The sequence below is a fragment of the Phocoena sinus genome, chromosome 18 (genome assembly GCF_008692025.1).
Source record: "Phocoena sinus isolate mPhoSin1 chromosome 18, mPhoSin1.pri, whole genome shotgun sequence".
Taxonomy (NCBI): Eukaryota; Metazoa; Chordata; class Mammalia; order Artiodactyla; family Phocoenidae; genus Phocoena; species Phocoena sinus.
Genome location: NC_045780.1, coordinates 928,023 through 949,138, shown reverse-complemented (window position 1 = coordinate 949,138; position 21,116 = coordinate 928,023). Strand labels below are relative to the sequence as shown.

The 21,116-nt window shown below is 48.6% G+C and overlaps 1 protein-coding gene across 5 annotated transcripts in view; it reads left to right on the top strand.

Annotated features, from left to right (window-relative positions):
• The window catches only part of CRYL1 (crystallin lambda 1), a 73,833-nt gene that overhangs the window by 11,075 nt on the left and 41,642 nt on the right, over positions 1-21,116 (top strand). For 3 of the 5 annotated variants that reach the window (XM_032610794.1, XM_032610796.1, XM_032610795.1), the window contains exon 3: positions 10,389-10,515. In XM_032610794.1, the coding sequence (XP_032466685.1) occupies positions 10,389-10,515 (127 nt within the window). Of the gene's footprint in view, positions 1-8,287; positions 9,485-10,388; positions 10,516-21,116 lie in introns of those variants that run through there. The other 2 variants (XM_032610793.1, XM_032610792.1) reach the window with 2 other exon arrangements.

Genomic DNA, 21,116 nt, shown 5'->3' with positions numbered 1-21,116 from the left:
CTTGACGTCAGGATACAGAGGAGGGAAGGCCTTTCCCAGGAAGGAGAGGAGCCCTTGGGATAACAAAGGCTGCCCTATTGTGCAGGGGTTTCTCAGGTAAAACTGTCTCTTCTGACCCAGGCCCCCTTTCCAATGGAAATTTAGGCAGTTGAGGGGGAAGGAAAGAACCTTTCCTGAATCTGCCGGGTTTTGATTGCGTTTATCTCAAAACAATCCTTGTGCCAAGGTGGCATATTTTGGGGCGAAAAAACCTGTTCCCCTTCGTTGCCTTGTGTGTTTGGTGACCTCTGAGCTCGAATGAGTTTGGCCATAGTCTGTGGAGAGCCTGGGCCTGCACTGGACCTAGTGTAGTGTACTGCAAACTCTCCGCTGGGGGTTTTCTCGGTCCTGCTCCTGGGTCAGGGGACTGAGTAGGGTCTGACTTTGTCTCCTTCACTCCTGACCTTGGGTCTCAGACACAGTCCCCTCGTGCATGTACCCTTAGGGCAACCCTGCCTTTTGCTGGTTTCAATTCTTTTATTTTTTTAGTTGATAAATATTTTTTTTAATGAAACAGCTCCTTTTTAATTCCTACATTTTCTCTTTTTATTTTATTTATTTATTTTTAAAATATTTATTTATTTATTTGGTTGTACCGGGTCTTAGTTGTGGCAGGCAGGCTCCTTAGTTGCAGCTCCAGGGGTCCTTAGTTGCAGCTTGCCAGCTCCTTAGTTGTGGCATGCAAACTCTTAGCTGTGGCATGCATGTGGGATCTAATTCCCTGACCAGGGATTGAACCCAGGCCCCCTGCATTGGGAGTGCGGAGTCTTATCCACTGCGCCACCAGAGAAGTCCCTCTCTTTTTAAAACAGATCTTATTATTTAGAGCAGTTTTAGGTTCACAGCAAAACTGAGGAGAGGTATAGAGCTTTCCTGTGTTCCCCCAGCCCCAAACACATGCACAGCGCCCCCACTGTCAACATCCCTCACCGGATGGTACATTTGTTACAACTACAATGACATATCATCATCATCCAAAGACCATAGTTAATATCACAGTTCACTCTTAGTGTTGTATAGTAAGTCTCCTACATACGAGCCTTCAAGCTGCAAACGTGTGTTCGCATGTCCAATCACGTAAGCTAGTTCCCCTGTCTGGCGTACACTGTCACGTGTGTGCATCCTCTACAAGTGGACAGCCGCCGTGCTTTTGTGTACCTTACTGTACAGTACTGTCTAGAGTACAGCAGTAGAGTATCTTTAGTTCAAGCCCAGGATGTCCGGAAGCAAGCGTAAACGCAGCGGTATATATAGCTGATTGTCTTAGTTGGGTACCCGGGCTAACTTTGTTGGACTTAGGAACAAACTGGACTTACGAACGTGCTCTTGGAATGGAACTCGTTTGTATGTAAGGGACTTACTGTACATTCTGTGGGTTCAGACATATGGACATGTATCCACCATTATAGTATCATAAGGAAAAGTTACTGCCCTAAAAGTTTCCTGTGTTATCAAATGAAACTTCATGTTCCTGATGCACGGTGAGGCCCAAAAAACCAAAATGTCAGAGTGTGGAGCAGAGAAAGGTTTACAGCAGGGCCAAGCAAGACAGCTGGTGGCTTGTGCTCAAAAGACCCGAACTCCCCAGTGGTTTTTAGGGAAAAGTCTTTAATAGGCAAAATTTGGGGTGAGTGCTTCAGGGTGTGGGACTTCCTTCTGATTGGTTGGTGGTGAGGTAAGAGGGCGGAGCTCCAGGAATCTTCTGCTCAGCCTGAAGTTACCATCCTCCACCTGGGCTCTGCAGGAGAGCTCAGACAGGTATTGCGATGTGTATTCCTTGAGGTGGAACCAGGACCTGCCCCAAGGCTGCGCTGTTTCCTGACCGCTCCTCCCCGGTCTCTGCATCCCCTCCCTTCCCTGATCAGCAACTGTTTGAAGCTGCCCTTTGGAACTCAGGGAAGGTCTATGAGGCTGAACCCTTTTTCCTGCCAACAAGAAAAGGGGACACAAAAAGGCTTTTGTATCCAGGAGGGCCCCGCAGGGTCCTGCTCCATTTCACCTGTGCTCCCTCCTCCCAAGCCCTTGTCAGCCACTGAGCTTTATACTGTATCGTTTGGAATCACACAGTCTGTAGCCTGGTCACGTGGACTTCTTTCATTTAATAATATGCACTTAAGTTTTCCCCATGTCTTTTCATAACTCATTCCTTTTAGCACCGAATAATACTCCATTGTTGGGATACACCGCAGTTTATTTATCCATTTACTTACCGGAGGACATCTTGGGCGCTCCCACATTTTGACAGTTATGAACCAAGCTCCTATAAACGAACATCCACACAGGTTTTTGTATGGACATGTTTTCAACTCCTAAGGGTAAATACCAAGGAGTACAATTGCTGGATCATATGGTAAGAGTGTTTTTTTTAATAGATTTCCCTTTTAAAAAAAAATAAATTTATTAACTTATTTATTTATTTTTGGCCGCATTGGGTCTTTGTTGATGTACACAGGCTTTCTCTAGTTACGGTGAGCGGGGGCCACTCTTTGTTGCGGTGCGCGGGCTTCTCATTGCCGTGGCTTCTCTTGTTGTGGAGCACAGGCTCTAAGCACAAAGGCGAAGTAGTTGTGGCGCTTGGGCTTAGTTGCTCCGTGGCATGTGGGATCTTCCCAGACCAGGGCTTGAACCCATGTCCCCTGCATAGGCAGGTGGATTCTTAACCACTGCACCACCAGGGAAGCCCTAGAGTGTTTTTAAAAGACATCAAAGGAACAAGGCAGCACAAAGAACTTAGTTTTAATTTAGTGGAGGATGAAAAAATATTGATAGTTAATCTAAGAAAGAAGTGGAAAATTTTATTTGAGCCAACCTGAGGATTATAACCCAGGAAACAGTCTTTCAGAAAGTCTGAGGATTCTTCCTCCTGTTAGAGGTTAAAGCACAGTTGTGTAAGTTTTGGGGATGAAGATGAAGGGTTATGTGTCAAATATGTATATTTGTTACTGAACTCACTGCTCAAAAGCCAGTACTGGAGAGACCACTGTTGTTTGGAAAGGAAAGGTTGCTTTATTCAGGAGGCCGGCAACCTGCGGAGAAGGTGGGGTCATGTTCCAAAAAAAAAAAAATCCAAAGATTCTCCTCAACCATGAAACCATGAAATTAAAGGGAGAATCATTGGGGGAGGGGGTCAGAGTCTTCCTCCTCTCCCACTGTGTGCAGACTTTCTTCTGATTGGTCGGTGGTGAGTAAAGGGCGGAGCTCCAGGAATCTTGAGCTCAGCTTGAAGTTGCCATCCTCCACTGGGTTGGGGTCTTAGTTCCGGTAGAAGAACTCAAGGTATTGTGATGTATGTTCCTTGAGGGGGAACCAGGACCCTGCCCTGGTTTCTCTGTCCTGGGCAGAAAAAAGTTTTATGTTTAAATTTTCCTTGAAATTTACAAATAATATTTATAAATGTATAGATTAAATTGATAAATAAGTTCATAAATTAAATTTGTAAATACATAAATAAAATTCCTTGAAATACGAATTTTATTTCATCAAGGTGATGTAGGGAGCAATAGGAACTTATTGAGTGTAACAACCATTAAGGGGAACACAGTGTAAAGAACTTTGAGGAATTTGTGGCATTCCTAAGTAGGTAAAATTACACTGACTTTGATAAATTTATCTTCTGTTCCCACATTAGTGGTTTGTCTGAGTCGGGGCGCAGGGAGTCCCTATGGGGATGGTGGTGACAGTCGTGCTGGGCCTCACATGCTGGGCTTTTACTTGGCTTTCTGGCAAGCGTGTTGCTGGAGGCAGTTTGGAGCTGAGTTTAGCTGAACAGCAGGCCCAGGGTTTGAGGGAAGCCCAGGCTGGGGAGGCGACCCTGAGCCAGCCTGGTGCGGGCTGCAGACCAGCTCGGAAAGGCCAGACGGTAGAGCTTTAGGCTTTTCAGTTCCTCCTTGTGGAGCTGAAGCTGCCAGTTTGTGTGCAAACAAGGAGCCAGGCCTGCGTCCCAGCAAACTTAGTGTGTTAGCACTAGCTTTGGAGTCCACAAAATTGTCACACGTCACAAAGTATTGTTTGTTTGTTTTTTTCAACCATTTAAAAATGTAAAAATCGGGCTTCCCTGGTGGCGCAGTGGTTGAGAGTCCACCTGCTGATGCAGGGGACACGGGTTCGTGCCCCAGTCCGGGAAGATCCCACGTGCCGCCGAGTGGCTGGGCCCGTGAGCCATGGCCGCTGAGCCTGCGCGTCCGGAGCCTGTGCTCCGCAACGGGAGAGGCTACAACAGTGAGAGGCCTGCGTACCGCAAAAAAACAAAACAAAACAAAACAAAAAATGTAAAAATCATCATTCTCTCTCAGGCCTTATGGGAACTGGACTGTAGTTTACTGACCTCTACTCTGTTCAGTTCTGTTATCGTTTCATCTTTTATTTTGTAGACCTAGTTCCAGCGCAGCTGTAACCAAGAGCAAACTCTTATGATTCCTAATTGAAAAGTTCTTTGTCCTACTTCTTGGGGTATTTGTATTAATAGGCCTTATTTTTGGGGTGTATCATTAAAGATCTTGGCCACTTTTAAAGTCCTTTCAGTTATCAGGGAGAATGTGGGGAAATTATAAGTAGGGTTTTCTTGTTCCTTTTTTTTTAGGCCAGATTAAAGGCTATTTTCCTACTACTTTGCTTAATTAAGATCTAATACTTTAAACTATTATTGGTGGCCAATTAGATTGGCCTGTAAGATTTTTCAACCAAACCAAACCAAACAAAACAAAAAACACCAAACCAAAACAATTACTATTAGCATCCTTGTTCTAGAACAGGCAAGTGTACTGAATTCTTATGTGTCTTAAGACTTGAGTACACACAAATCTTTCCTCATACAGTGGCTTTGTTTTTATAACCCACATATGTGTAGGTCGAGTTCACTTTAATATGCAGGACTGGTTGTACTTCTGACAGGAAGTGGGATTTCGGGATATCTTGTGACTGCCTCTGCTCAGATTGTTGCTGGCAAAAGCCTCAAGGAGAATTGGGTTTGAGTGCTGTCTGGTCACCCTCCTAGGTGGGGCACCACTCAGTTTTAGGTATTGTGACTAATGTAAGGCCACCTGCTCCCCTTTCTTAAATCAGGGGATTTTCAAATGTGCCATTCCTGCACCAGAGACCAAGTTAAGAGGCTCGAATCCAAGCCTTACTTTTGGGAATATTTTGGTCAGGAAGGTGAGTTCTGAGTGTCACAATCTTTTCAGCCAGGAAAGAATTGTCACTGCTTCTTTCAGTAAGAAAACCATCAGCCTGCAGGCCGAAATGGCTGTCGGCTCACGTCGACAGCAACACTGGGTGTTGGCTGTGGTCCTGAGAGGTTCAGGACCCCAAGATGAAGTATCCCTGGCCACGTCTTAGGCACGAGGCTTAAGGAGAGCCAACTTTATCCTTTTGTCAAGAAGCATAAACAGTGTATCTTCCCGATTGGGTTGAATTGACTGCTGGGTCATTGTTGTGTTCAAGGAGCATCCTTATTATTATTTTTTTTAATACTTATTTATCTAGGCTGCATCGGGTCTTATTTGCGGCATGTGGGATCTAGTTCCCTGATCGGGGATCGAACCAGGCCCCCTGCATTGGGAGCGCAGAGTTTTACCCACTGGACCACCCCAGGGAAGTCCCAAGGAACATCCTTTTGTGGCCCCTGTTCTGTGGTCCTTGTTGTCACACAGGTGAGGATGGAGCTGTGCCTTCCTCTCGGCGCCCCTCGGTGTTTGATCTCCAAACACCAGCCAGGATGGGCACAGAAATAAAGCGATTCTTGTCCCCAGAGCCTAGAACATACTGAGCACTAGCTCAATAGTTGTTTTAACTGAGTCATAGGAACGTTTTCTAGAGTCTGTGGCTGTGTTTTTCACAGACTTTTCTGCCGTCTGTCCCGCCCTTGCGGTTTGCCTCACTTACCATATTCAGTTCTTCTGAACATCCTGTAGTAGAAAATAAAATGTTGAAACTCTTTTTTTTTTTTGGCGGTACGCGGGCCTCTCACTGTTGTGGCCTCTCCCGTTGCGGAGCACAGGCTCTGGACGCGCAGGCTCAGCGGCCATGGCTCACGGGCCCAGCCGCTCCGCGGCACGTGGGATCTTCCCGGACCGGGGCACGAACCCGTGTCCCCTGCATCGGCAGGCGGACCCCCAACCACTGCGCCACCAGGGAAGCCCCAAGTGGCTCCTATTTTTAATAAAAAGTTTGGTATTTTCCCACTTCAGAGACACTGAAAATGATAAAAATGAGATGAACGAATGAAAAGAAAGTGTCCGCACAGCATTCCACCGCAGGGGCCGAGGGCACTGCGGCATGTCGTCCCGACGTAACTGGGGCCTTCGTGGAGCATCAGCTTGATGCAGCTGAGCATCCCTGGGCCCTGGGACACGTCTGGCCTGGCCCCTTGTTTCCCAGCTGGCCCCTGCCCTGTGCCTCTGTGATTTAGGATTTTTGTTGGCGGAGGCCAGGTAGACTTGCGTTCATGAGCTTGGTCCTGCCTGGCTCTGCCCTCCCGCTGCATCCTCTCCATTTCCAGCTGCCTCAGTGCCTCAGACCTCAGGGAAGAGGGGGAAGTAGAAAAGCCTGCCCCAGATCCCCTTGGCGCTTCATAACAGGCTGACAGTGGCGCTCCTCGTGGAGTTGGCCGCAGACAGGAAGCAGGCAGTGAGGACAGGGCTACAGGCGGGGTGCAGAGCACAGGACACGAGGAATCCTCTGAAACAGCTCAGTGCCTAGGTGGTTATATTTTAAACAATTTTATTAAGTAAATGCATGCATAAAGACAACTATTAACTAGAGTTTATAACCCAAACCCACAGTCTCCTGTCCCCTGTCCCTACACCAGGGCTTAGGATCTGACCTGGGAACACATCCTGCTGTTTGGGAAATACTTGTGTTTTATTTCTTTGATAAGTTCTTATCTTTTTAAATTAATAAATGTCTGTTTAAAATAAAATCTCAAAAACAGAAGTATACAAGAAGATCACCCATTTTGGACCCTATACTGTTAATTGTTAACATCTTTTCTCCTAACTTTGCTGAAGTTAGGAGCCTTGAGTCCTGGTGCTGGGCTGACCTCTAGAGGTCAGGCTGGGGCACTGCAGCCTCTTAGCGGGCGTTCTTGGCCTCCGAGTAGTGAGTGTGTGAGGCTGAGAAGCCAGCTGAGCGTCGTACCTTTTCCAGGTATTTATGTTCGTCCCCTGCAAAGCTCGAGGCAGAAGTTCTTCCAAAACACTCAATGAAGAATATTGGAACTAGTGTAACTAGATTTTTTGGTTTGTTTGTTTTAGCTGATATACCACAGCTCTTCCAAATCATTTATATGATAAAACTGTCACAGATTCTGTCTCCTTTTAAAAAATTGAAGCCTGAGTCCCCTGCGTGGTGATGGCCTGCGAGGGCTTCTTCACGAAGCCGTCCCAGAAGCAGGAGAGGCTGCATCCGCCTGATGCGTCGTGGACTTGTTCTCTTTGCCTGAAGCTTCTTTTTGGTAAAATAATAAAGAAACCTGTATTTCAGCACATCTTTCCGTTTTCTCACAGTAACAGTAGCAAGAAAGTTTCTCTTCCTCAATTTGTAGCTAAAGCGAAATACAAAATGCACAGCTTTAAGAAAAAAACAGAACAAGGGAGCTGGCCGACCCCTGTGGGCCCTGGTGCCTCAGGAGTACCGGCCTCCCCGGGACAGGGCAGGACAGGACAGGGCAGAACAGGACAAGGCAGGACAGGACAGGACAGGGCAGGACAGGACAGGACAGAAGAGGACAGGACAGGACAGGACAGGACAAAGCAGGACAGGACAGGAGAGGACAGGACAGAGCAGAACAGGACAAGGCAGGACAGGGCAGAACAGGACAAGGCAGGACAGGACAGGACAGGGCAGGACAGGACAGGACAAAGCAGGACAGGACAGGAGAGGACAGGACAGAGCAGAACAGGACAAGGCAGGACAGGGCAGAACAGGACAAGGCAGGACAGGACAGGACAGGGCAGGACAGGACAGGACAGGAGAGGACAGGACAGGACAGGACAGGAGAGGACAGGACAGAGCAGAACAGGACAAGGCAGGACAGGACAGGACAGGGCAGGACAGGACAGGACAGGACAAAGCAGGACAGGACAGAAGAGGACAGGGCAGGACAGGACAGGACAAAGCAGGACAGGACAGGAGAGGACAGGACAGAGCAGAACAGGACAAGGCAGGACAGGACAGGACAGGGCAGGACAGGACAGGACAGGACAAAGCAGGACAGGACAGGAGAGGACAGGACAGAGCAGAACAGGACAAGGCAGGACAGGGCAGAACAGGACAAGGCAGGACAGGACAAGGCAGGACAGGACAGGACAAGCAGGGCTGCCCATGGGTTACCTCGGCTCGGGGATGCCCTGCAGACACCGGCCCAGGGCCATCCCTCCTGTCCAGGCCTCACTCACATCATGCCCGGCCTTCCCGTGGTCTCCTGTTCCCGCAGCGCCTGGTGCGGTGACCTGAGACCCAGACCCTCCAGGTAACTGGCCACACTCAAGCCATCGCCCCAACCCAGGGCCTCCCCGACCCCTGGCTGACACCCTGCGCCCAGGAGCGCCAATCCGACTTGTTCCCTCCAAAGGACTCCGACGGCTTAGCGATAAAACCTGTGGCGTGAAAGTGGCTGAGTCACTGGCAGAGAAATCCAGAGAATGTTCTGGAAAGCCTGCGCACGTTTGTGCGTGTGCTTACCTTGTGTATTTAACGTGTCGTGAGTTACAGCCACGCAGCCCTGGTCCACATTGCGAGGCGCCTCCTTGTGCCCTTCTCCCCAGGGGCCCACTGAGGCTGAACAACCACTGGTTTCTGGTTTTACCCACCATGGGCCTTGTTTCACCCTTTAAAGATTTTTTTAAAAAGTTTAATTTTAAAGTACATATAACATAAGATTTATTGTCTTAATAATTTTTTGGTCCAGTTCAGTGATATTAAGTGCATTCACACTGTTGCACAGCCATCTGTCTCCATCACTCTTGACGTCGTCATCTTGCAAAACGGAGACTCTGTCCCCATTAGACAGCAACCTGCTCCAGCCCCTGGCAGCCCCCACTCGCTCTCTGTCTCTGTGAAGTTGGTTATTCTAGGGACCTCGTACAAGTGGAATCGTACAATACTTGTCCTTTTGTGGCTGGCTTGTTTCACTGAGCATAATGTCCTCAAGGTTCATCCATGGTGTTGTAACCGGAAGTGGGGTCCGGCCACTCGCCACTCAAAAGCCGATAAAGAGGCCAGGCTGGTGGAAAGGAAGGTTTGCTTTATTTTGCAGGCCGGCAGCCGGGGTGGGGGGCGGAGGGAGACGGATGCCTGTCCAAAGGCCGACTCCCCCCGCTGACAACCAGGGGGCAAGAGCTTTTACAGACAGCTTTTATTCTACCGGCAGAAACAGCACAGGCAGCTCTGACAGTCACCACGATATTGGTCATCGGTGGTCTGACCAGCGTCATCTTGATTGTTTTAGGTACAGTTAACCTTCAGTTCCACATTCGGTTTGCTTCCATCTCTTTTTTTTTTTTTTCTTTTTTTTTCTGCCCGCCGGCCTCCCTCAAGCTGCTGCTTCCATCTCTTTGAGGCCAGTTCTCGGAATTGTGGCAGCTTCTGTCATGGCTACAGTCTGGTCATCATGGAGTTAACTTCTTCCACCTGGTGAGGGTTTCAGTATCTACAAGACAGCTCACAGGATAGGCTCAGAGTATTATCTCTATCCCTTAAGGGGGAACTAAAGGTCCTTGGCTATGCTCAATGACTAAACGATTATTTTTTGGTCTCCTTTGACTGTTTTCCTTTGTTTCTGCATTTTCTCACTTCTCTGATTAAACTTATTCTTTGGCTAAAGTTTTTCCACAGACAAAAGGCAGGCTGAGGACATAGCGTCCTGCTGCGTTTCAGTGTAGCCTGTGTCAGGGTTTCCTTCCCTCTTAAGGCTGAATAACATTCCATTGTGTGGTTGTGTATCCATTCATCCGTCTGTGGACATTGGGTTGTTCCCCTCTTTTGGCCACTGAGCAAGGCTGGTATGGACACGGGGGTACAAATATGTGTTTGAGTCCCAGCTTTCAGCTTTTGGGGGTGTACACCCAAAAGTGGAGTCACCAGTTCATCATGGTCCTATTTTTAACTTGTTGAGAAACCACCCAACATCTGCCCCGCTGGCTGCAGCTTTTACGTTCCAGCCGGTAGTGCACAGGGTTGTTTCTCCACATCCCCGCGAGCGCTTGGCTTCTTCTCTCTTCTGTTCACCGTCACCATCCTAATGGGCGTCCCGTGGTTTTGATTTGCATTTCCCTGCCGATGAGTAACGTAGACCTCTGTTTGATTTTGAATTGTTTCCGAATACTCACGGCTCACTCTGCACTGCTTTCCAGAAAAGAGATGAAGTTGCTGGAGCAGTCGGGCTCCCTGAAAGGCTCGCGGGGCGCCGAGGAGCAGCTGTCACTCATCAGCGGTTGTTCCGACATCCGGGAGGCGGTAGAGGGCGCCCTGCACGTCCAGGTGAGTGGGGACACCTGCCCGCCGGGGCTGGAACAGCTAGCCTTCCAGCTCCTTGGGTCAAAGGCAGTCGAAGGCGTGGGCATCGTGTACCTGCAGGCCAGGATGCCGTTCACGTGACAGGAAACATTGTCTTTAACCATCTGGTACATGGGCTCTCGTCAAACCCCCGGGATAGTGTTATCTTTCAGGGGTGTTAGAATGTTTAGCAGAAATACATTTTCTGAACAGCTAACAATGTTATTTTGTTTTTCTTCTAACTGAATGAGAGACTATGTTCATGTTCTCGTATGCAATTGTGTAGAAGCTTAAAGAAATCACCCAAAAGGAACCCTTTCATTTCTTGTGGCATTTGCATTTAGTTTTTCCGACAAGGTCACTCGGCAAAAGCAGGCTCTCTGGGGGCCCTGTTCCCACCGCCGAGGATGCTCCAGGCTGAGCGGGAGGTGCCCTCGCAGGGTCCAGCCCACCCGGGCCCACAAGCAGCTCCTGCCCCACTGAGACCCCGGTGTCACCCCGGCTTCTGAAATGTGACACTTGCTGCCCAGGGTTGACGCGGGCTTCGCTCCGGAGCCCCTCACTGTCTGTCCAGTCAGTGATGATGTTTCGTCTGCTCTGTGACGATGGTTGAGGTGAGAATGTGGGAGCAAACCTGGGGCCCGAGCGTGTTTCCTGGTCCGGAGGCCGAGGGCCTGACGCTCCTCCAGTTCACACAGCAAAGGCCTCCATCTCCTCCTGGTCTTTCCACCCGGATCTCGTGACACTGAGGGCTCGGAGGGGCCCCGGCGTCACTGCTTAGCCTTCCGGACGTGGCCCTGAGCGCCCAGGGCTCCTCCCAGCACGGTCCCCGCAGAGGGGACTTCACGTAGTTAGCTTGTTTTTTTTTCTTTTTGGTTAGCTTGTTTTTAAGGGAAGTGCCTTCTCTTCTGCGACCCTGCTGGAGGAGGGGCATGTAGGTTGTGCCGCTCGTGGCGCCAGAAGAGACCCCCTGCAGGGGCGAGGGGACAGGGGACCAAGGGCTCCAGAGCAGACCTCGAGCCACCCGCCCTGCACTGAGCAGCTGAGGGCCTTTCTCTGGCTTCCTGACCCGACCCCTCGTCCTGGTCCGGCGAGGGTGGTTCACCCATGCCTGGGTCATCGTGGTCACATCAGGTGACCCTAATGCAAGGCCAGGCTCCGTTGCCTCCAATGAGAACATCAATAAATTCCTTTTTGGGGTCAATTTAATATATAATATTTACGCGATGGAAATGAAAGTTTATAATGACACATATGATGACCTGACATGTGACTATGTGACCACATGTTAACACTCGTTCAGACTTTTAACGGTGTCTGATTTGGCGTCTGTCTTCACTAAGTGACTTGAGCCTTTTTTTTTAAATTTATTTATTTATTTTATTTTTGGCTGCCTTGGGTCTTGGTTGCTGCACGCGGGCTTTTCTCTAGTTGCGGCGAGCAGGGGCTACTCTTCATTGTGGTGCGTGGGCTTCTCATTGCGGTGGCTTCTCTGGTTGCGGAGCACGGGCTCTAGGTGTGTGAGCTTCCGTAGTTGTGGCTCATGGGTTCAGTAGTTGTGGCTCGCGGGCTCTAGAGCGCAGGCTCAGTAGTTGTGGCGCATGGGCTTAGTTGCTCTGCAGAATGTGGGATCTTCCCGGACCAGGGATCGAACCCGTGTCCCCTGCATTGGCAGGCGGATTCTTAACCACTGTGCCACCAGGGAAACCCGCAACTAATGCATCTTAATTTCACCTTATGTTTTCCAAACAAATGAGAAAATAAATCCCCCCAATCAAAATCTGCCTGATGTGATACCATGTGTTTGTTAAGTTATATTAGGTTTCTAACAATCTGGGGATGTTAAACATTTATTTTAAAGAATAAAGAAAGTTTGGGAGAATGCTGCTCGGGTCCATTATTCCAAAAATGTTTTAGTACTTTCCTGTATTTGTATTTCTTTCCATTTCTTCTGTTTATTTTCTCTCTTTCTCTAACATACTTAACATTATACTGTGAATAGAATTTTGCCTCACGGTTTTTCTTTAGGACTTTACAACCTTTCTTGCCTTCCTGTCTCTATCAGATAGAAGTATAATTTTTGGACTTAAAAAAAAAAACTGTTATGTTTATCATGTGATATCTAACCTGAGAGAACCTTCCATCTAAAAATGACCTTGGGGCTTCCCTGGTGGCGCAGTGGTTGAGAGTCCGCCTGCCGATGCAGGGGACACGGGTTTGTGCCCCGGTGCGGGAGGATCCCACATGCCGCGCAGCGGCTGGGCCCTTGAGCCATGGCCGCTGAGCCTCTGCGTCCGGAGCCTGTGCTCTGCAACGGGAGAGGCCACAACAGTGAGAGGCCCGCGTACCGCAAAAAAAATAAAAATAAAAATAAAAAATATTTTTTAAAAAATAAATTAAATAAAAATGACCTTGAAGCTGAGGGGCCAAGGCCATGGCTGCATCCGCTCCCCGCCAGCCTCATGGCACCTCCCCATCTTAGTGCCCGGAGGCTTCCTGCTAGCCACCCCTTCTTAGCAATTCTTTATGGCTCCCTTTTTCCCAATGATAAAAGGAAAAATTCTCATTGTAGAAAAATTAATCCAGGCTACTTGGAGACTTTTTTTTAATAAAAAGAGAATGATCATTACTTTAGTGAATTGTCCGGAGTCAGGAGGCAGAGCATGTGGATTAATACAAACAATGCTTCCACCACAAACCATCCAGTTGTGGGATTTACTGAGTCCCGAGGGTCACAGCCCCGGAAATGTGAGCGTAGTTCTTTGTGGTCAGTTTGTCTTCTACCCAACCCCAGCGGGCGGCAGCCTGGGTCAGAAGGTTTCCTAACACTCTGCTGAAATGTGGGAGCATGCAAGAATGGAACCTGAATTTCTAGAACTTAGTGCAATTTTGAAATCACATCTTGCCTGGCAAGAGAATCCACCGTGCTGGAAAAATAAGTTTATTCTGAAAAGCCCGTCTAATGCATTGGCTGTTACAGAGCATTAAGGCTCACTAGCTGTGGTACAGAGGCTTCATCTTACCTCTGGAATTTCAGACCTGAGATCAAGGTAGCTGGTAGGAGCCCTGGGAATGGTCATGGAATTAAGTATGAACTTTAAGTGGACTTACCTTACACAAGCAGGGCAGCAGCCGAGATCTAGAAGTAAAAATGATATTTATCCATGTAGATGTGAGAATTTGCATCTGAACCTTACCTGTAAAATTGAGAAAATGCTCGTCTTTTTCTTTTTGGCTGTGTTTGGTCTTCGTTGCTGCGTGCGTGTCCCCTGCATTGGCAGGCGGATTCTTTTTTTTCTTTTCTTTTCTTTTTTTTTAAAGAAGATGCTGGGGGTAGGAGTTTTTATTAATTAATTAATTTATTTTTGCTGTGTTGGGTCTTCGTTTCTGTGCGAGGGCTTTCTCTAGCTGTGGCAGGTGGGGCCGGTCTTCATCGTGGTGCGCGGGCCCCTCACTATCGCGGGCTCTCTTGTTGTGTAGCACAGGCTCCAGACGCGCAGGCTCAGCAGTTGTGGCTCACGGGCCCAGCCGCTCCGCGGCATGTGGGATCCTCCCAGACCGGGGCTCGAACCCGTGTCCCCCGCATTAGCAGTCAGATTCTCAACCACTGCGCCACCAAGGAAGCCCGGCAGGCGGATTCTTGACCACTGTGCCACCAGGGAAGTCCACGCTAGTCATTTTGGTAAGGACTTGGAGACTGTCAGTAATTACAGGAAGCAGTGTTCACGGTAAATACTACAGTTTAAATGTGTGCCTTTTCTTAAAGAATGCAAGCTTGCTGGACTTTTGGTCTTGGTCCACTGAGGCTCAGAATGATCCTCCTTTTGGTGGGTTGTCGTCGGAGTGGGAGGGTTGTGTTCAAGTATGGCGGGAGCACGTGGGGCGACCAGCACTGAGAGCGCACAGAAGTGCACATTGAAACTCGAATTTCATTTCTCCTGTTCGTGTGTGTGTGTTTTAATTTGTAAAATCAGGCTGTAATTTACATACAGTAAACTCTGGCAGTTTTAGTGTCCAGTCCTGTGTGTTCTGAGAAATGCGTGAAGTCAGGTCACCCCACCCCCAGCTTTAGAGCATGCCCGTCACCCCACAAAGTCCCCTCCTTCCCCTTTGCCATCAGCCTCCCCTCCCCATCCCCAGGCCCACAGCCACTGCTCTGGTTCTGTCCCTAGAGTTTTGCCTATTCCATAATGTGGTATAAGGTGGAATCACCAGAGCTTGCATGTGCTTTGTTAGATTCATACATACATAGGTCATGAATTAGGAGCTATTGTAAAAGGTACCTTCAAAACTTTTCAACTTCTAATTGCTCGCTGCTAGCAGATAGTAATATAGTTATAGTTAAAAGTGTGTTGTTTAATTTATTTAAATTTGGGAGGATTTTCCATATATCTTTGTTATTGATTTCTAGTTTAAGTCCATTATAGTGCCAAAACATACTTTATGTCATTTCAATTCTTTTAACTTGTTGAGGCGTATTTTATAACCCAGGATATAGTCTATTTTGGTGAATATGCCATGTGCAGTTGAGAAGAATGTGTATTCTGCTGTTGAGAGGAGTGAACGTAAATATCAACTAGGTCATGTGGGTTGATGGTGTTATTCGGGTCTTTTTTTTTGGCTGGGTTGGGTCTTCATTGCCGCGCGCGGGCTTTCTCTAGTTGTGGCGAGTGGGGGCTACTCTTTGTTGGGGTGCATGGGCTTTTCATTGCGGTGGCTTCTCTTGTTGTGGAGCATGGGCTGTAGGCACGAGGGCTTCAGTAGTTGTGGCACGTGGGCTCAGTAGTTGTGGCTCACAGGCTCTAGAGCGCAGGCTCAGTAGTTGTGGTGCACGGGCTTAGTTGCTCCGCGGCATGTGGGATCTTCCCGGACCAGGGCTCGAACCTGTGTCCCCTGCACTGGCAGGCGGACAGGTGTGAGCTGTGCTCTGTCTGTACCTCCTGGTGGCCTAGGCCCTCCCGCCAGCTCACACTCAGCAGTTTGTTGGGTTTTGGGTTGACTTCTCACCTGCTTTAGTAGTGCCTGCAGTTTTCCTCTGAGCTCTGCCCCAGGGGACAAAGCCTCCAGTCTCTCCTTGGAGAGGCCTGTCTTTCCTTGGATTTCAGGTTATTGGGTTGTCCTGTGATCTCAGCTAGGTCCAAGAAAAGTTACGATTTTGTAATTTATCTGGCTTTTCCTTGTTTTTAGGGTGGGAGTGAAGTTCTCCACTGCTTTCACGTCCCCATAGGGTCTTTATTATCCTTAGTTTTATAAACTGGAACATAATGTTTATATTTAAAATAGGAATAACATTTCTTCAAACATTTTTTGTTGTCCTAAAAATTTCAGAAGTGGTTCACACTTGTTGGAGAAAAAAAAAGAAGCATAAAGTTGTATATGAGGGGGACTTCCCTGGTGGCGCAGTGATTAAGAATCCACCTGCCAATGCAGGGGACACGGGTTCAAGCCCTGGTCTGGGAAGATCCCACGTGCCGTGGAGCAACTAAGCCCGTGCACCACAGCTACTGAGCCTGCGCTCTAGAGCCCGCGAGCAACAACTAGTGAAGCCCGCGCACCTAGAGCCTGTGCTCCGCAATAAGAGAAGCCACCGCAATCAGAAGCCCGTGCACCACAGCGCAGCCAAAAATAAATAAATAAATAAATATTTAAAAAAGTTGTATATGAAGTAGAAAGTGAAATCCCTTTTTCCTTCGCTTCCCAACCCCTGGGGGTGAGTATTGTGAAGAGTTTGGAGTTAATTTATCCAGAGTTCTACTACTCTTGTAATCATATATTACAGACTTAACATTTTCATAATAGGAATCCTATTATGATATAATGTTTCACGACTTGATTTTTGTACTTAATAGTACATTATGATTGTTTTTTTCCATGTCCTTGTATACTGATCTACCTAGTCGTGTATTTTCTATAGGTTAGGAGATCATTCATTTGTACACTGTTCAATTATTAGCTAAATAACATGTTTTCACAGTTGAACATTAATGTTTAGAAATAAAACAGTTTAACACATTGAAATAATCTTTATAGTTTGAAGATTAAGAATACAAAGTAGGGCTTCCCTGGTGGCGCAGTGGTTGAGAGTCCGCCTGCCGATGCAGGGGACTCGGGTTCTTGCCCCAGTCCGGGAAGGTCCCACATGCCGCGGAGCGGCTGGGCCCGTGAGCCATGGCCGCTGAGCCTGCGCGTCCGGAGCCTGTGCTCCGCAACGGGAGAGGCCACAACGGTGAGAGGCCCGCGTACCGCAAAAAAAAAAAAAAAAGAATACAAAGTAAGGCACTGTACATGGTATTTTCTGGGCCCCTGAAAGTTTGTGTGCTAATAAGGTTTAATATACGGGTCGGCAAATTTTTAAAGAATAAAAGGCCAGCTAGTAAATGTTTTAGGCCTTGAGGCTGAGTACAGCCTCTTGCATATTTTACAGTCCTTCAAAAATGTAAAAGCCATTCTTGGCTGTGGGCCATGGACTGAGTTGGCCTGGGTCATAGTCTGCTGACCCTGCTCCAATATGTTGGAGACGTTTTCTTTCCCCAATATTGAGGACTGGCTTCGGATAGGGAAAGACTTTCACCAGTCAGCCTGGCTAGAGGCTCTGGGGGCCTTTCTGCCCTTTTCTGGAGATCTTATCTGTCTGTAATTCCCGTTAGCAGTTTGCCTCGTCCTCTCTTGCTCCCCCTGGTGTCCATGTGCGGCACTGCAGGGTCTCTGGCGCCTCAATGAGCTGTTCCAGAGTCCCCTTTGTTCTCAGTGGCCCCCAGGCATCCAAGGTGTGCCATCCCCGTCAGCGCTGAGAGTCAGGTAGACTGAAACCAGCCCCTCGCAGCCCACGAAAGCAGGCATGTGGGTGTGCAGCGTCCTCCCGAGGAGAAGCTGTGGGTTGGGCTTTTCCTTCTGGTCCTGAGCGTGACGGCTTAGGGGAGGGGTCTCGTAGATGACACCCACTTCCATGCACTTGTTCTTGGCTTTGCGCCCGCCTGGTCCTGCGACTTCCTAAGTGGCTTCTGGAGTTCTCACAAAGGCTTTCTGGGCTGAGGTTGTTGCTACGATTTTGTCTCCGGGGCTTCCTATCCCACCGTCTTGATGATGTCACTGTAAGAGTTGCACAACAGAAGAGACAGATCTGGGCATCGGGGATGCCATGCCACGCCATGGCCCGAAGTGAGCTCGTCTGTACACGCCTGTCTTGTGCGCTTTCTCTGCGAGGCCCCTGCGTAGGTGGGATGCGGTCGATGGAAATCAAATGCCGTTTAGAAAACGGTGATCTTACTGCTGCTTTGCAGTATTTTACTTTGACAAAGGAAACTTGGTTGATTATCGCCGTGTATCATTCTTCTGTGTTTTGAGTTACATTTCTAAGGGCAGGTTCATTAAAAAATGGAACCACGAGGTGTAGGCCCCTTTCTGGCCCTTGGTGGCTTGTTGCTGGCCTTGTGAATTCCGGGCCATTAAGAGCAGCTCATTAAGACAGTGGGTTTCAGGCTCACCAGCATTGGGTACATTGATCTTTAAGATGCTTATTGAATTGATTAATGAAAACAGGCATTTCATTATCCACATTTGTAACAACAAACGTGTCATTGTCCCAACGTTGACATTTTTAATTTGGTTCCAAAATTACTGTGAAACTGAATAAGTGACCCTACTTCCCCCTAAACTTAAAAAAATAGAAGCTCAGATCTTCGTGCCCCGGTCCGGGAGGATCCCACGTGCCGCGGAGCAGCTGGGCCCTTGGGCCATGGCCGCTGGGCCTGCACATCCGGAGCCTGTGCTCCGCAACGGGAGAGACCACAGCAGTGAGAGGCCCACGTACCGCGAAAAAAAAAAAAAAGAGCACTGCAGGACTCTTTTGGAAAGATGGGGTGGCGACATTATAACAAAAACTGGAGAGCTGACATAATGTTGACTGTATATAATATAAATCTAGATAGAAATCTAGATATCTATATGTATCTAAACCTTTCTTTATATAGACCGAAACTTAATTCTCCCTTATGCCTTAGAAGTTGTAGGTTGCTGAATTAATACTCAAAGTCAAAATAAGCATGTGTCTAATATAAACATATTTATTTTATGAAATCTGTTAGGTGGAGTATGTAGATACCAACTAAGGAAATAATTTTCAATCTTATTGCTCAGTTAAAAACATGGTAAGTCGGGCTTCCCTGGTGGCGCAGTGGTTGAGAATCTGCCTGCCAATGCAGGGGACACGGGTTCGAGCCCTGGTCTGGGAAGATCCCACATGCCGCAGAGCAACTGGACCTGTGAGCCACAATTACTGAGCCTGCGCGTCTGGAGCCTGTGCTCCGCAGCAAGAGAGGCCGCGACAGTGAGAGGCCAGCGCACCGCGATGAAGAGTGGCCCCCGCTTGCCACAACTAGAGAAAGCCCTCACACAGAAACGAAGACCCAACACAGCCATAAATAAATAAATAAATAAAAAAAAAAAAAAAAAAAAAAAAAAAATGGTAAGTCCATTCGAAAGTGGCCATGGCATGCATATTTAATGCTTGGGAAATAGTAAATACTTTTGCAATTGTAATGTTAGCCTCTAGTTATTTTCCCCAAAGTGTTTTCCCTTTTTGCTCTTGGTGGTGGGTGGTCATTGTTGACCAAGAACCTTAGGTACCATACAGCACGTCATGGGGTCCTGCATTTCTCAGAGGTATATTGTAAGGCATATGAGGGAATCTGGGAATTTAATATTACAAAACACCCAGGAACACCTGGGGCATAACTCTGTGCTGGTGAAAGTCCAGGGGCCCAGCATCCTGCCGCAGGAGCCTTGGGGGCCCCGGGCTGGCATTTGTTTCCCCCCAGCTCTCAGGCCCCTGCTGTTCCTGGTGCCACAGGCATCCAGGGCTCAGAGCTGCTTACTCTGAGCCACCGCGGTGTTTATTTTCATCTGAAAGTCAATATTCAAAGGCTTGTTGCCCAGCGTATCTGTTTGAACAACTGGGGAAACGGTCAGAAGGTTTCTTTCAAGTTGGTGGCTGTCACCTTCGAGGAGCTGGGTTGTGCTGTGTCAGACCCGGCCGCCCAGGGCAGCGCGGCCTGCCTGGCACTCAGGAGCCTGGTCGCCAGCACGCACTAGCCGCACCTTTGTGCGAGGGACTGAGCTCCTGTCGTCCTGGCCGAGCTTCCCCTGGCCCACGGTGTGTGTTGCAATCGGGCGGGGAGCCTGCGAGGGGTGGTGACTCAGCCAGGCCAAGGCGGAGGCCTTCCTGGAGGAGGTGCTTTCACGCTTGGAACACTTTATGGCATCCCTTCCTGCTGTTAATCCGTGTGTTACGGGGAGTGTCGGGGCTTTCTTGCGTTGCTTCAGCTGAGCCACTGCCTCTCATCACGTGAGCTGCTGGTGGTGTGAGGGCTTGTCCCCTCCAGGGGAGGCCCCCGCACTGAGCGGCCCCCATGTGCCAGTGTGGCTCTGGGGCCGGACCCGTGGCTGAGGAGGGGCTGGGGTTTTGGCTGGGAGGGCTTGGGGGGAGGGGGAGTTTCCTGTGTCCCCTGTGGGCACAGCTGGTCTCGGCAGCCCGGGCCCCCCTGCACCTGAGGGGCAGGAGGCTGTGTTTATTCCAAGTCGTCCTCCTGTCCTCTTGTTCTTTCCTAAACTGACCCTTGGAATACTTGGTTTGTCTTTGGGAAAGTGTTACTAGTGACAGTCATTTATATGGGTGGAATTCCATGCAGTAATTATGCATAAAGCCAGTTGGTTATGGAAAAAGTGCAGGAAAGTATGAAACACACGTTGTCACTGCCTTACAACCCTGACTCTTTTCTGCCCTTAAATGGAGCAATTCTCAGCAGCTGTGGCTGAGGTCCAACTGTTGCTCTTTGTAGAATTCAGGGCCACATACCCACCATGCTTTTTCGTTTGTACCCTGATATACATATATTTTTGAAACAAATTTATTTTATTTATTTATTTATTTTTGGCTGCATTGGGTCTTCGTTGCTGTGCGCGGGCTTTCTCTAGTTGCAGTGAGCGGGGGCTACTCTTCGATGCGGTGCACGGGCTTCTCATTGCGGTGGCTTCTCTTGTTGCGGAGCATGGGCTCTAGGCACGTGGGCTTCAGTAGTTGTGGCACACTGGCTCAGTGGTTGTGGCTTGTGGGCTCAGTAGTTGTGGCGCACGGGCTTAGTTGCTCCGCAGCATGTGGGATCTTCCCGGACCAGGGCTCAAACCTGTGTCCCCTGCATTGGCAGGCAGATTCTTAACCAGTGCGCCACCAGGGAAGCCCCTGCACCCCGATATTTTTATTAACTGTCTGCTGTCTCCCTCACCTCTAAATAGGGAATCCCCTTCTTCAGAGATTAAGAGATGGAAACTGATGTCTTTTATGAAGAGCATTGAGAGTACAACTGAATTACCCTGTGACTTAGGTCCAATTAACCAGATATGTTTTGGGTACTTTCCTGAGACGTTATTCCTGAAACGTTAGAATAGGTGAGAGTCATTGTTCTAAAAATGAGTTATCTTGAGTCCTGCCACCCTCACAAATTACCTGTTTCTGTTTTTCGCTTTCTTTTGATCCTTACGGAATTTTGTGAAACTTTATATTGTGTTTCCCCACCCCCACCTAAACCGAG